The 13,150-nt window shown below is 47.5% G+C and overlaps 1 protein-coding gene across 1 annotated transcript; it reads left to right on the top strand.

The window, feature by feature from the left end:
* The first annotated feature begins 765 nt into the window (after nucleotides 1–765).
* On the top strand, nucleotides 766–2,240 carry LOC144120268 (solute carrier family 22 member 13-like). Its single transcript, XM_077652665.1, has 2 exons — nucleotides 766–1,032; nucleotides 1,083–2,240. Exons 1-2 carry the CDS (start codon nucleotides 766–768, stop codon nucleotides 2,238–2,240), a joined length of 1,425 nt encoding a protein of 474 aa, XP_077508791.1.
* The last annotated feature ends 10,910 nt before the right edge of the window (nucleotides 2,241–13,150 follow it).

The following is a 13,150-nucleotide window of genomic DNA, read 5'->3' as shown; positions in this document are numbered from 1 at the left end:
CAACCAGGAAGTACAAAGTCTAGTGCCAAAATGTCAGACAGGAGACATTTGCTGAAAAGATACCATAGCCCTGGGGCAAAATTTTGAAGATACTAAAGTTAGTAAACCCCCGCCTCTTGACTGGCGGTCTAGGCGAAATGAACGGTAATTTTTGATATGAAATTGTTTGTCGTTTGAAAGCCACGTTTCCTGCAGAATTATGACATCCGGATTAAGCTGGGTAGAAATGCAGTGTAAATGTGTGAAGCGGAAAGAATAGAGCGACAGTTCCACTGCAGAACTCGCAACGACGCTATGGTTGCGAAAGTCTAGCAGCAGCAACTGCCTGCTCCAAAATGGTATCTTTGGGTATAGTTCCAAGCTGCTGCTTCTTTGATTTGGGCTGGGTGCCCAGAGAAGACAAGGAATGAGACATGGGGGACCCGCTGCGCTTAAGAAGCCGCGCATCAGGCTCCACCATCTCGGAAGAAGTAGAAGAAGAAGAGAAACGCTGCATGTTTAGCAACGGCCGCAGTTCAGCTTGTGCCGAGGCAACTACATTTCCTACTAGCCTCAAAGATGCTACTTTGTCAAGATGGAGGCTGAGCCGGGTAGACTTAGTGACGAGCGACTCCTATGACTGCGGCGATGTCTTCGGCTACGGTTATTTTCAGCGCTGTTTCATAAATCTTGCCATCTTCTCAGTATGTTCACTGCAGTGCCACACTCTCGTCTTTCATCTCCGGCGACGTTGACCACTGGTGCAAGCAGCCGTAGGACCAAGCGATGTCTCCTGCCTCCTGGAGGAACGCATCCGTCCCTCTCGAAGCTGATGGCCGCTTGAGCCGATGCAACGTCTACAAAAAACCTGGCGACCCAAATGACACACGGATTGTGAGCTGCGACAAGTGGGATTACGACCCGGAGCAGGAGAGAAGTACCATCATAAGCTACTGGGACATGGTCTGCCATAGACAGTGGCTGCGAGCTCTGGCGGAAGCCTTCTACATCGGCGGCTCACTGATTGCCATGAGCGCAGTCGGACTCGTGGCGGTCGGTTCGGACGGATGCCTGTATTTCTCTGAGCGGTGGCGGTCCTGCAGATCACCACAGTGGGCGGATGTTGCGCAGCGTCATACCAGGCGTACGTCCTCTCCAGGTTCCTCAACTCTGGCTGCGTGGCGACGGTCGCGGTGCTCTCCTGCACACTGCTCTTTGAGGCGTCGACGCACGAGAAGAGGAACAGGCACCAATGCGCTGCCATGACCGCAGGCATGCTGATGGTCGAGGTGTGGCTTGCCGTGGCACGGCTACTACGACAGGTCAACTGGATTGTTATGCAGATCTTCATTCTCTCACCGACTGTTCTCACGTTGTACGCGGTCTCAGCAGTGCACGAGTCAGCACGTTGGTGCGTTTCCGTGAACGACATGGACAGAGATGAAGTCCTGATGATCACCGCGGCCAAGGAGAACCACTTTCCAGTTTCCACCACTGCCTGCATGCTGGAAAGGCTCAGGACAGAGGTTCTCAGGACCGAAAGGCGCTTCACGATCACATCAGGAGACGCAGCTGAAGCAAAGGCAGTGCAGCGCCGCGCGCTTGTGATGCTCGGGTTATCGTTCTCCAGTACTTTTACGCAGTACTCCATGCTGGCCGTCCAGGCCTACGTAGCGTCCGAAACAACTTCCTGGTTCCAGTGGACCTCAAGCGAAGCCAACCTCGCAAGCTTCATCCTCTTATACGTTTTGTTCACAAAAATCTCACCGCCACGCTTGCTGGCCGCAACAGTGGCAGCGGTCTGTGGCATCGCCTGCGTGATAAGCCTGAGCTTCGAATTCGGGTATGGCTACTTAACTACGCTGTCGTTCCTTTTAGCCAAGCCACTGACATACGTGGTCAAAGTCCTCATCTTCGCGAACGTCTTGGAAATGGTCCCTACGCGTGTGCGCTGCGGCACAATATGCTGGCTGTTCGGCTTCGGCCGCGTGGGAGGCGTGTGTGCCGTCCTGTTATCAGTGCAGCGAGATATTGGGCGCAACGACGTGCTTGCTCAGCTCACCTTCCTGCACTCGTCCGAGCAGCCAACAATGGGAAGCCATTTGTCTTCTGCCGGTGCCATGGACACTATGGACTACATGAAGAAGACGCTGGATTCGTTGCCTTCGAAAAAGGAATATAACCGCAAGTCTCGTGGCAGTGCTCGGTCATCCAGATTCCGAAGCATGGACCCGAGATTTGCGGCCATCAGGCTGTATTAGCCTGCTATGTTTTAGTAGGGTGTATGTTTTGAGCGCCACCGGAGTAATTTATGCTGTGGATGCGAGACACCGCTTGCTGGCCTTATCTTGATGTCACTTGGTACGGTTAATCAAATGTTTGGCTCTTTGTATGCTTTTATTCTATGCTACATGTTCATATACAAGCGCATTACACTAAACGCAACATTTAACGAATAGTTTTTGTATTATGTTGGCTTAATGCATTTGCGTGTGCGTTGGCTGCCCATAGTTATTTCAAGCGCCATGATAAAACCAGAGCTGGATTTCTTGTAAACATCGTAAAAAACCTGTTCTCATTGGTCGTATTTGAAGTGATTTGTGACTCTGGCTCGAGCAACACATTATACAAGCGTCCTGAACTAACAACGCGTACCGGACGCCGCGGAACGACAATATAAAATTTACATTCACTTTGAGAAACCCAGCCGATTATGGATTTGTTTTCTGAGCGGAATAGGATCACTGAAGTAAAATGGGGAGTTTACCTACTCGAGCAACACATTATACAAGCGTCCTGAACTAACTACGCGTACCGGACGCCGCGGAACGACAATATAAAATTTACATTCACTTTGAGAAACCCAGCCGATTATGGATTTGTTTTCTGAGCGGAATAGGATCACTGAAGTGAAATGGGGAGTTTACCTACTCTGAGATAGTCGTGCAGTTTATCCGCAAGTAATTACGCGAAACTTTGGAAATATATGTAATAACGGAACCGGCGCAGTTTTCGATATGTAAAGTGAGGGACAGGAGAACTTTGGTAATAACTAGAAGAAAAGCACGCAAGGAAGCTGGTTTTATTAAAACAGGAGACAATTTTTTTGTTTTCCAAGACACATATACTCCCCCTCCGTTTTCAGGATTTTAGCTAGGCGATGCCGGAAGAAACATGTAATAAACAAAATATAGGGCATCGAAAGACAAAAGAGAGCAACAGAGATTATTTATTATTTTGTCTTTCTTTTGTTGCTGCGTCATAGTTTGCTTATAAAACATGCACCAACACGCCCAGATAGGCATGTTTCTGAAAAGCATATCTACCGCGACATAGTGGCAATAAGTACTAACCGAGCATGCAAGTTGAAGGAAGAAAAAAGTAATGTCACATTCTATTAATAGATGTGATTTAATAAGGTGGGAAGGGACTACAATCAGGTTTAGTTGCAAGACTTATTGTTACCAAGATCATATGAGTACGTTATTTTCTGAGAACAACAACAGAGTTCTTAGAGCAACTATGTGGGCGGAACAGCGTTGCGGTTTTTGCTTGTCTTTGTCTAGTGGCATACTCAGACAAGGAAAATTGGTTAATTGCATGATGCGTGTCTTGAATTGTCCATTATGTAATTTATGCACTAGATTTAATCCAGAAAAATTAGCGCTAGCTGTGAGTTGAGACACGGAAGTTCGCGTAAAGATATTGAATATAAATTGAGCATCCTTTCTCTGTGCACTTTGAACCTTATAAATGTTAGTCTTTGTAATGGAAGCACATAATAGGAAGGTTTTCTTAAAGTAAGAAACAGTATCTCTATTGGGACGAACAGAGTCACGAAGTGGTGAATGCAATCCGGGGAGCAGAACGAAAGCGAAAATGGCGCCTAAACAAAACTCTTTTATTTTGGCTGTCTTGCGCCAGTAATGGACTGAATCACTCTGCGACGGCGTAGCAACAAGCGTGCTCGGCGATCGGCGAACAGAATGCCCGCCGCTGTCGGCCGTGCTCAATTTAAAGATCATAGCGAACTTTCGAGATAAAGCGTGCAAAGTTACTAGAACATTCTGGAACAACGTAGAATCAGCTCTGCCCAGATCGATCAATCGAGATAAATCTGGTCATGTCTTGCATCGCAAACAAAGCGATAAAGCGTCGTTGCCGGCTGTTTTGAAGAATGAGCAAACAAACGCTGCAAAGATTCGGGGCAGTGTTATGAAGGACAGTTATTTGCTGTTCGATGCTATTATGTCATGCTTGTTCTAGCCAAGGCTGTGCGTAAAAAAATTACCCAGGGTACGTATAAGGCGTTATTTCTGACACTGCAACTCCGTTAGCATTGAAATCCGCAATTCATAAGATTTATGTTGCTAGTAAATCGCATACAATTGTTTGCTTCAAGTTATTTTGCATTTATCATTAAATGCGCATGTGAATAACCTTTTGCAAAACCTTTTACAACATTCACATAATTTTGGAGCTCCGCAAAAACGAATCATACAAGAACAAGAAGTGCAGTTGTAACAAGCGAAGCAGAAAAACGGCTAGGTCGAAGGACGGCACGAAGTGCTCGCTATAAACTGCATTTTTTTTATTAGGCGCACAAAATATATGTGGAGAGAGTTGAATTCACCGTTCCAACCATGTGGCAAAAAAAAAATTGCAGTCACAGACGTAAAACGCTTTTGTTGTGATGGTCAATTTCCACCTTAAACAAAAGCAACAATAGCTTGCTCACACTTACATCAGAGAACTGTCTCATTTTTTATCCTTCCATATTATCACGAGCTGTTTTGTCATTGTGCTTCCAAAGAACACGCATTTTGCATAGCAACATTGTCGACTTGTTACTTTTTTTATGCTTCGAGGGGTGCGTACCCCGGCCACCATTAGATGACCTTTCATGCTCCCGCATGCCTACATTCAGACTGCGCCCGTTCAGCCCCGTGTATTTAAGGCCTCAAAGCTAAGTAACGAAGTAAGCCATCACGGGGACACTAAGCTCCAACCGAGCGGAGTGGTTTGCACCGCACTCCAAATAAAAACATTTTCCATATCAGGATAGCATAATCATCTGCACGCAGCCCTGTCTTCAAGATTATAAATAACGAATGCGAAAAAAAGACAACAGCTTAGAAACGATTTCATAGGCTGCATCAAATTGCAGCCTTAAAACGGGGTATTAATTAGCAAATGATCTTCAATGAAAAAGGCATAAAAAACATCAAGTCCTTGAGGCCTTAAACAGTGTTTTCGATGTAGACTTGGAAAATAAAGTGTTTCAGGATCAGTTGCGGAGTTGAACTGCAAAGGCTGGAAATTCCGGAATGGATTGAGCCGTCACCCTTGACTAGGACAATTAATTTCTTCAACTCAGCTTGTTTTCTGCAAATGTCTTGGGGCTGCCAGCAGTGCCATATTTTAAATGGGTACAACTGAGGTGCGGACATCTCATCAGTTCTGGATATGAAAAAAAAAGTGGCCGCAACGACGACATAAGCCACTACATATTATGACCAGGTTTGGCGCGCTGCGGGAGCTTCTTCTAGGTAGCGTTTAACAGTGCGTACGTATTCTATGTGATATGAACACAGACAGGCGTATACAAGCGCTCATAAGCCTCGCAAGTAGAACAAACCGTCAACGCGCTCGCATACCTTGCATGTTCCCCTCATGCATTCTTCTAGCAGTGAAGTTTGTTACCCCATTTATCAGACTATGGTCTTCATCATTTCTTATGTTACATTATTTCTCGCCTATGCACCTTAGTAGGCATTTAGGGGCCGAATTTTATGTTCCACCTTTTTTTAATGTAACTTTTCGCGCACTCCTTTCTTTCCGTCTTTATTTGCCAAGTTCTCTTTTCCACGCAGAGTAACATGCCACCGGTTTTTAAACGTCGGATAAATTATCTGCTTTTTCCATAAAGGGTTTCTCTCTCTACTCAAGATACGTGAAGATGGGCAGAGTAGTATCAATGCGACTGTCTCTAAAGCCATCGAAAGCGGCTTGCGCACCTAGCTCCAATCCGTGATTTTACAAATTTGCTTTAACACGCCCCCCCCCCCCCCCCCCTTTTACTTCCCTCCTTACTTACCGTTGTTTCTGCAGACTTGCGCTGGATCCCTAACGTTTTAGACCGTAGCTCCCCGAGTTGAGCAGCATGCCTCGTCGAAATAGGGCAAAGGGAAGATTCCTGGAGTTACGGGCGTAATCCGAGCAGCCTCACACTCAAGACCCGCGACGGCAGGTGGACGCACGTACGAATGGGAAAGTGAGAACATGTGCGCTCATGCTCAGGGCTGAGCAACAGGGGGGGGGGGGGGGGGTCCATAACAGTGTACTCAGCACCGCTAAAAATTGGCAGAGGCATAGCTGGGCTATGCCAGTATATACGTTGCGAGAAGTGCGTTTCCGTGGCTTAGCTTGTTGTGGTCACTGTATGTTTAGCAATGGGGAGATATTGTGTATACACATCTTTTATTCATTTTGTTTGACAGAGATCACGACTGCCTGATGATGTGTGAAGTAGCATGCAGCAGTCTCAATTTTGGAATAGTTAATCTTTTCTTGTCTATACCGCCCTTTAGCAGCGGTTGGACACTCCTTCTCTGCATCCATGTCAATCGTGATACAGCCGCGCATTACACCTCCGCCTTTTTAATCGAAATGATGGGCATGCGACGCGTGGTTAGGGTGACAGAGCGGGTGAGCGTCCGCGGAGACTGCGAAGCGCACGCAGCACCTGCTGCTCCTGTCGGGTTGCCATGGTAACGGCGCATGTGCACAACATGGCCTGTCCCAGCCACCGCAACATGCCCGACTGGTGGCAGTGTAGCTCTCGCTACAAAAGTCCGTGCCGAAGTGCAGATGCATGTCATGTGTGCTCGGATGAACGCTACCGGACGACTACCAGCGCATCGTCACTGCCGCTTACGGCGCCGAACCAAAAGTGGAACGCGTACCACCCAAGGCCGACGTATTCGCAAGGCGGATTTATAGTGGTGGCGAAGGCTGGGCCGAAAAGTGGTTTAGCGCGACTGCAGCACAACCAGAGGATGGGGGGGCAAAACACTCATATAAATAAATAATAAAACTACAAAATTGGAATGTAATCTGCCAATAGAAAAGAAAAAATATATTAGCACCTTGTTTTATGAAAGAGGTAAGTCATTTTATTAAAACCTGGCAAATTTTGTATTTTTGCAACACTCTTGACCTGCCCCCTATTCATGAGTGTGCGGTGCATTACAGCGCGTCTTTGCAGGCCTTGTTTCGATACCCGGCTAACCCGGCCACAGTGGCGGGAGCTCACGAAGCGATTTCTTATCGCCAGCTGTTTGCGATGGCGCGCCTGGTAAAGCGTATAAATTTAGCTCGCCGGTCTCAAAATGCTCCTTTTGCGAAGTTTTCGTCGTCCTTGCACGTCGCTTCTTTGTCACCGTTCGGTAAGATTTGCAGCCCGCTGCACCGCTGCGGCAGTTTTCTCGGTTTTGTCGTTTCCTTCGGCGTGCGGCCAGTGCGAAGCCTTTTTCCGTCTTTGCACGCTTCGCGCTCTTCTTTTGAAGCGCTTAGCGCTTCATTTCAAGATGAGCTTGCGGCATGTGAAGAAACGATGCTCCGTGGTACACTGCGACAGCGTGGATAGTACCATTGGTGTCACGCTACACCGATTCCCGCTGGACTTTCACAGGTGTGTCGTCTGCTCTAGGTATGCGCGATAGCTTCGATATGGTTTCGCCGGGCTGTTCGCTCGTGTTTCATAGCTGTAACCCGTTCGTGCGTACTTGGCTTCATGTTTTCGGGGATATTTATGTACTACACTGCAGGGCACACACTTTCAGTGCTGAGGTGTGCGAATGTCCTTGCCCCGCGAATGTCCTTGCACTTTACTGTACGCTGTACTACATGTGTACTTTTGTTGACGTAAAATTACTTCAAATTGATCCGGCTAACGAGTAGAAGTACTCTGGAGATGGTACGCCGGCTCAATGTATGGTATTTGCTCATACGTTGAGCACGTTTGAGGGTGCTAAAGCTGGCTTTAACATTGCCTTGCAGATGTAAACGCACCTGCTATATTCTTTCAGCTGAAGAAATTAAATGTGAAGAATAATCCCAGTGTGCTCTATGGTCTGTGTTGATGCGCCTACTTATGTCATGTTATGTTTGCTTCAATTGAAGCTGTCGTAGCATTGTTTTCTATACTTTTCAATTTCCTGACAATGTTCGTGGCACTTCAGGGCTTTTTCCTATCTGCACTGTGACTATTGAGATGATTAGCCAACTTAAACAATACTGCTTGTGCTGCCTGTGACATGTATTTTTTGTTTGTGTGCCAAGGGTGTGCTTTGTGACTGTATTTGTTTGGTTGCTGCAATAAACAATGAATATGAAACTATGAAAACCATACTTGCCGTACACTCTATTGCGAACTGTGCACTTGAGCCAGTGTTTTGTGCATCATACCTTGCTGTACTCAAAAGCTCTCAAAAGTACTAGCACCAGTATTTGCACTACGAATCATGCATGCTTCGCCAGTGTCTGGAAGTGTTGCTGCCTTTCTATGCTGCCCCTCCTTTACCAGTCACTTTCATTGCGTTCCCAATTGCACATTAACAAGACCATAACTAGCAGGAACTCGAGCACATTTGACTGGCAAAGGTTGGGGCGCGCTGAAAGGCAGCAACCTTCGAGAGATACGGGCTCGATAACGCGGTTTCTACAGAAAGACCGCTTTATAATTCGCGCCAAAAGCATACGTATGCGTGACGTCATTCTACGTCACGTTTGCGTAGTTTGCCCCCCAAAATCCAGGGGCGCTGGAGTGCCCATGAGCCGCCATTTTTTGGACCAATGGGCGTCTATGGAGCCTTCGCTACCAGTATACATCTACCTTGGTATTCGTTCGAGAGGGAGCGCATGCTATCGCATGCTATCGCTAGGCCTTTCGTTCTATGCTTACCACGCTGGTACCTACTCTCGACGACGAGACAGGCCATATCTTTTTTAATGCGAAGGCATTATATGGCTCATCAGTCAGAATTTCCGCCTCTGACCGACCGTCCACGAGAAACAGACCGATACCTTTCCGTGAGCTCATGACGTCGTCGGCAGTGCCTACATCATCAGGAAAGAAAAAAGAAGTAAAATTTCTTCAGAAGTCGATTTCCAACCCAAACCAAAGTGAACAGATCAGTGTCGCTGGCCACTGCATTAGAGCCGTAAGCCATCACTGTTTTAGTTTTTTATTGCCTGTTCACAGTAAAAGATTTCCAGACACAGCACAGCAAAGCAACAACAACATTACCATGATGTTCAAAGTGGCAGCCGCAGTTGAGGCTGCGCTGTGATTCAAAAACGTTTCAAGTTTGCCAGACCACTCGACACTGCCATTCATTCAGGTCGCTTGCCCTGGGCATTGTTCGTACATATCTTTTTCATAAGTCACAGTTTAGCTAAAATAAAATCTAAAGTCTGACGAAATCTCGTCTGGTCGGGTAGAAGATTCATGACTGAAGAAAAAGGAACGCCGACCAAAAGGTTGTTGTTTAAAACGAAGACGTTTCGGCTTCCATACGGAAGCCTTGATCACGGCCTCCGTAGCCGACCAAAAGGTTGTTGTTTAAAACGAAGACGTTTCGGCTTCCGTATGGAAGCCGAAACGTCTTCATTTTAAACAACAACCTTTTGGTCGGCGTTCCTTTTTCTTCAGTCATGAATTTAGCTGAAATACTGCCACGCTGAGCGGGAATCTTGACCAGCGTGTATTGTAACCATTCTCGTTTTCCATGCGCTGTGGAGGCAGAGCAACATGAAAAAGTCATGTGGCACACCCCCTTCACTACCTAAAGGCTGAAACCTCGTACGATATGACGTGACTGGCAGGTCCTTTTAAATGTCCCCTACAAGATGTCTCAGAGAAATACTGCGTACCAGCCGTCAACAAAAATTTGGTCTATGGCATCCAGTTTGCGGCATAGTAGGCACTCATCTGACCATGGGACTAACCAGCGTTTTTGTCTTAACAATGGTTTAACGGGCAATGTGCCGGTCTATAAAAGAATATTTTTCTTGACGATCCCGCTGCCATACCTTTAATTCTTCTTAACACGTCCTTACCTCTCTTCAACAGTCTAAGGAACGACAAACAGGAACCGGTAACCTGACATCAAGCAAGTCTTTACTGAGTTGTTTTCGGCTCGTAGAACTAATTTTGTCACAGTGAGAACCTAACTTTTCATATATTAAAAGCAGCCATAACTTCGCGCAAAACTCCGACCAGCCTTCAGCGTTTGCGTTTTCATCAAGAAAGGAACTACACCGGCGCCGCACACGTGCTCTCATCCCTCCGTGTGTGGTAACCCTCCCCCGCGGTCTTACCTGTGCAGAGGAGGTTGCGCTTAGGAAGATCCGGGTCGGGGTTGCCCTCACACCAGCATCACTCGGAAGTGGCCTCAGTACTGAAAATTGTTTCCTCGGGCAGGGTGTCCGATATGCAAACACAAGGAGATTGAAGCCGACATTCATCACTTTCTGTGGGACTGCCCAGTCTCAAGCCTACAAGGATTCGGCACCTGAAGGTAGCGGGTCTTTCACCAAGCAACTCGGCTTCATTCATTGCCTGAACGCAGGGACCGCACCATTGTTCTCTACTGAACTTCATCAAATCAGCTAGCCCTTTTCCATTCATTAAATCAATACTACATATTTCATCACACCTTCACCCATTATTGATGCCCTGCGGCAGTAAATTTCGCTATAAAAAAACAAAAACACTATAACTTGTAAACCACCCTCATGTAACGCTTTCGGGCCTTCATGGTGCTGATATAAATAAATCGGCTACTTCGTTACATCAGCACGAAGTCAACCATTTACTAATTTGCATTACATTCGCTGGAGGTCCTTATTACACACGTTTCGAGTTCACCTAGTTAGTGTGTGGTGCCAAAGTGTTCTCAGTACTCAGTCAAAATTTCCGCGCATTAGCGCAAATTTGTGGACTTCCATGTCAGGGCTTCTTGCTAATAACCGTAATTTCCTGTATACAATCCGCGGAATATGCATGTTTAAAAGCTATTTAACCCTTAGCGGACTACCTATAGGTGCAGACGAAATGGTATTTTATTGCTTCCGTATCACGGAATATGGCGCGAAATTCTCAACGATTATTCTAATACGAGGTTCTCTGACACTTGCGCTGTGGGTGGACGTACATTTTTATGCGCAGGGTGCACACATTACTTCTGCCGGCTACTGGGTCTTGACAGTGTTATAAAAGATTGAGCATTGCCGACTATACAGCAGGTGCGCACTGTGTACCAGAAATTACGGTAGGTAAGCAGCGTGGTGCAGACGTCTATAACATATATCCCTGGGAAATGCCAACGACGGCCTACTGATATTTAAAGCATACTGATATGTCGTGTAGAACGTCGAAGCCACAATGTCATCTCTATCAACTGAAAGCGAAAACCTCAGAATATGAAAGCACGGCTGCACTTCGAACCTCTGCAACTTGCTTCCATCTCATTCACTTTGCTCTGCGCATTCAAGCTACTCGGTAAGAAATGTAACGCGAATACAGACCGCATAGGACGTCGGTTTAGGCTCACTAAGCCTGTTTTTCGTGCCATTTGGTAATGTGCACGTTTCCTGAGTGAAAAGGTGCAGAGACAGACTAGCAATGTGGATTGTGCCAGCGCCATCCACGAAGAGCCGCGGCTCGTTTGAGCGGTATACGTCCGTGCTCGGCGCTGAGCACATCCTCCTGCTCGTTGCCCCGCTGTTCAGGGCTGCTATGGCGCACGCTATGAGTGTGCCAACTGCCGGGAAATGTCCCGGCGCCAGACACTCCACTGCTGCACTGTCGCAGAGCGCACACAGATGTTTCACACGCGCGTATTAGATTAATTTGTGACGCTATACAACGCTTGGCTGCAATGATGGCTCGCTATCGTCAGCAATCATCGCGCATGTATACGGTCTCACGTAGTGCAGCCTTGCTCCTCGTCGCGTTTTGATTGCAAGGCTCTGATCCGACCTGCGATCATCATAGTCGCTATCGCTTGGGAAAGCAGCCTTTGCGGGAAGCTCCCTGTTTCAGTGCGCGCTTGGCCCTCGTCGGAATGTGGCAGACCAATGTCAAATACATGCATTTAGGTACGCCGTCAGGTGAAATAAGGCAGTGCCTGAATGTGCCAGTGCTGACCAATACTTACACCCGGCTCAACGATTGTTTCCCTACGTTCGCAAGGCTTCGAGTGCGCACATTTGAACTTGTCGTGCCTGTTTCATCCCATACGTTCCGGCGTATTGCGAGAATAGGACATAATGTGGGCTAACTTTCTGATAATCGTTAAGAGAGGGCAAGAGGGGATAAGGAAATTTTGGGATGTTAACCAGGACAACGTAACGGTTTACAATCACCGTGAAATTCCAGATGTTTTTAGATGGGTCAACAGGTCTCTACCTGGCATTAGGAGCTGACCAATATTCGTACAGGCCTCTGAACTGTACACCTCGCCAGTGTAGGGGGCCTTGAGAGAAATATCTATGGGGCCGAAACCCGCGTATGCCGACTGAAATATCTCAGACCACCACTGCGTCTCTCGGGTGCCTGTCGAACACAACGCAAAGTGTTACAGGCACAGCGGGATGCGTACATTGCTGTAGACAAACGGCGCTTGCTCAAGAGCTGCAGCTCGCTTTTTAGATGAGCTGCTGCTGGCGGTGTTGCTTCCTTTCTTGAGCGGAAAACTTGGGAGTCTTTTCGGCGCGCGTTAATTACCGCCGCGGCACACCGTTAGCCCACGAAATGCCCGAGGAGTGCGTGTTTGTTCGACAGATTTGCACCCCCCCCCAGGAGGGAATGCATGGAGCCTAGACGTAAGATTTCCTTTTGTAGCGGATGAGAAACTAATAGGGACCGTTGCACCGCGTCCTCCTGCATGCAGGCGCCTAGTGTTGCATTTGGGTTGCAAGCCCCAAGGGTAGCGTTGGCCTGGCGGCCTGGGGCAAAGCTGGAAACATTCGAAGGTCCCGGCAAAGGATGAGTCGACTGGCAACAGAACAACTTGTTTATTCTGGCATCGCAAAAGAGCAGCCGGTCAGGGCGACCACGTTACTCGAAGGAAGGAATCGAAGTCTCCCCTCGGCGTCCGGGGCA

This window comes from Amblyomma americanum, chromosome 2 (genome assembly GCF_052857255.1).
Source record: "Amblyomma americanum isolate KBUSLIRL-KWMA chromosome 2, ASM5285725v1, whole genome shotgun sequence".
NCBI classification, from domain to species: Eukaryota; Metazoa; Arthropoda; class Arachnida; order Ixodida; family Ixodidae; genus Amblyomma; species Amblyomma americanum.
The sequence above is the reverse complement of the archived record's forward strand: the minus strand, read 5'-3'. Positions and strand labels throughout refer to the sequence as shown.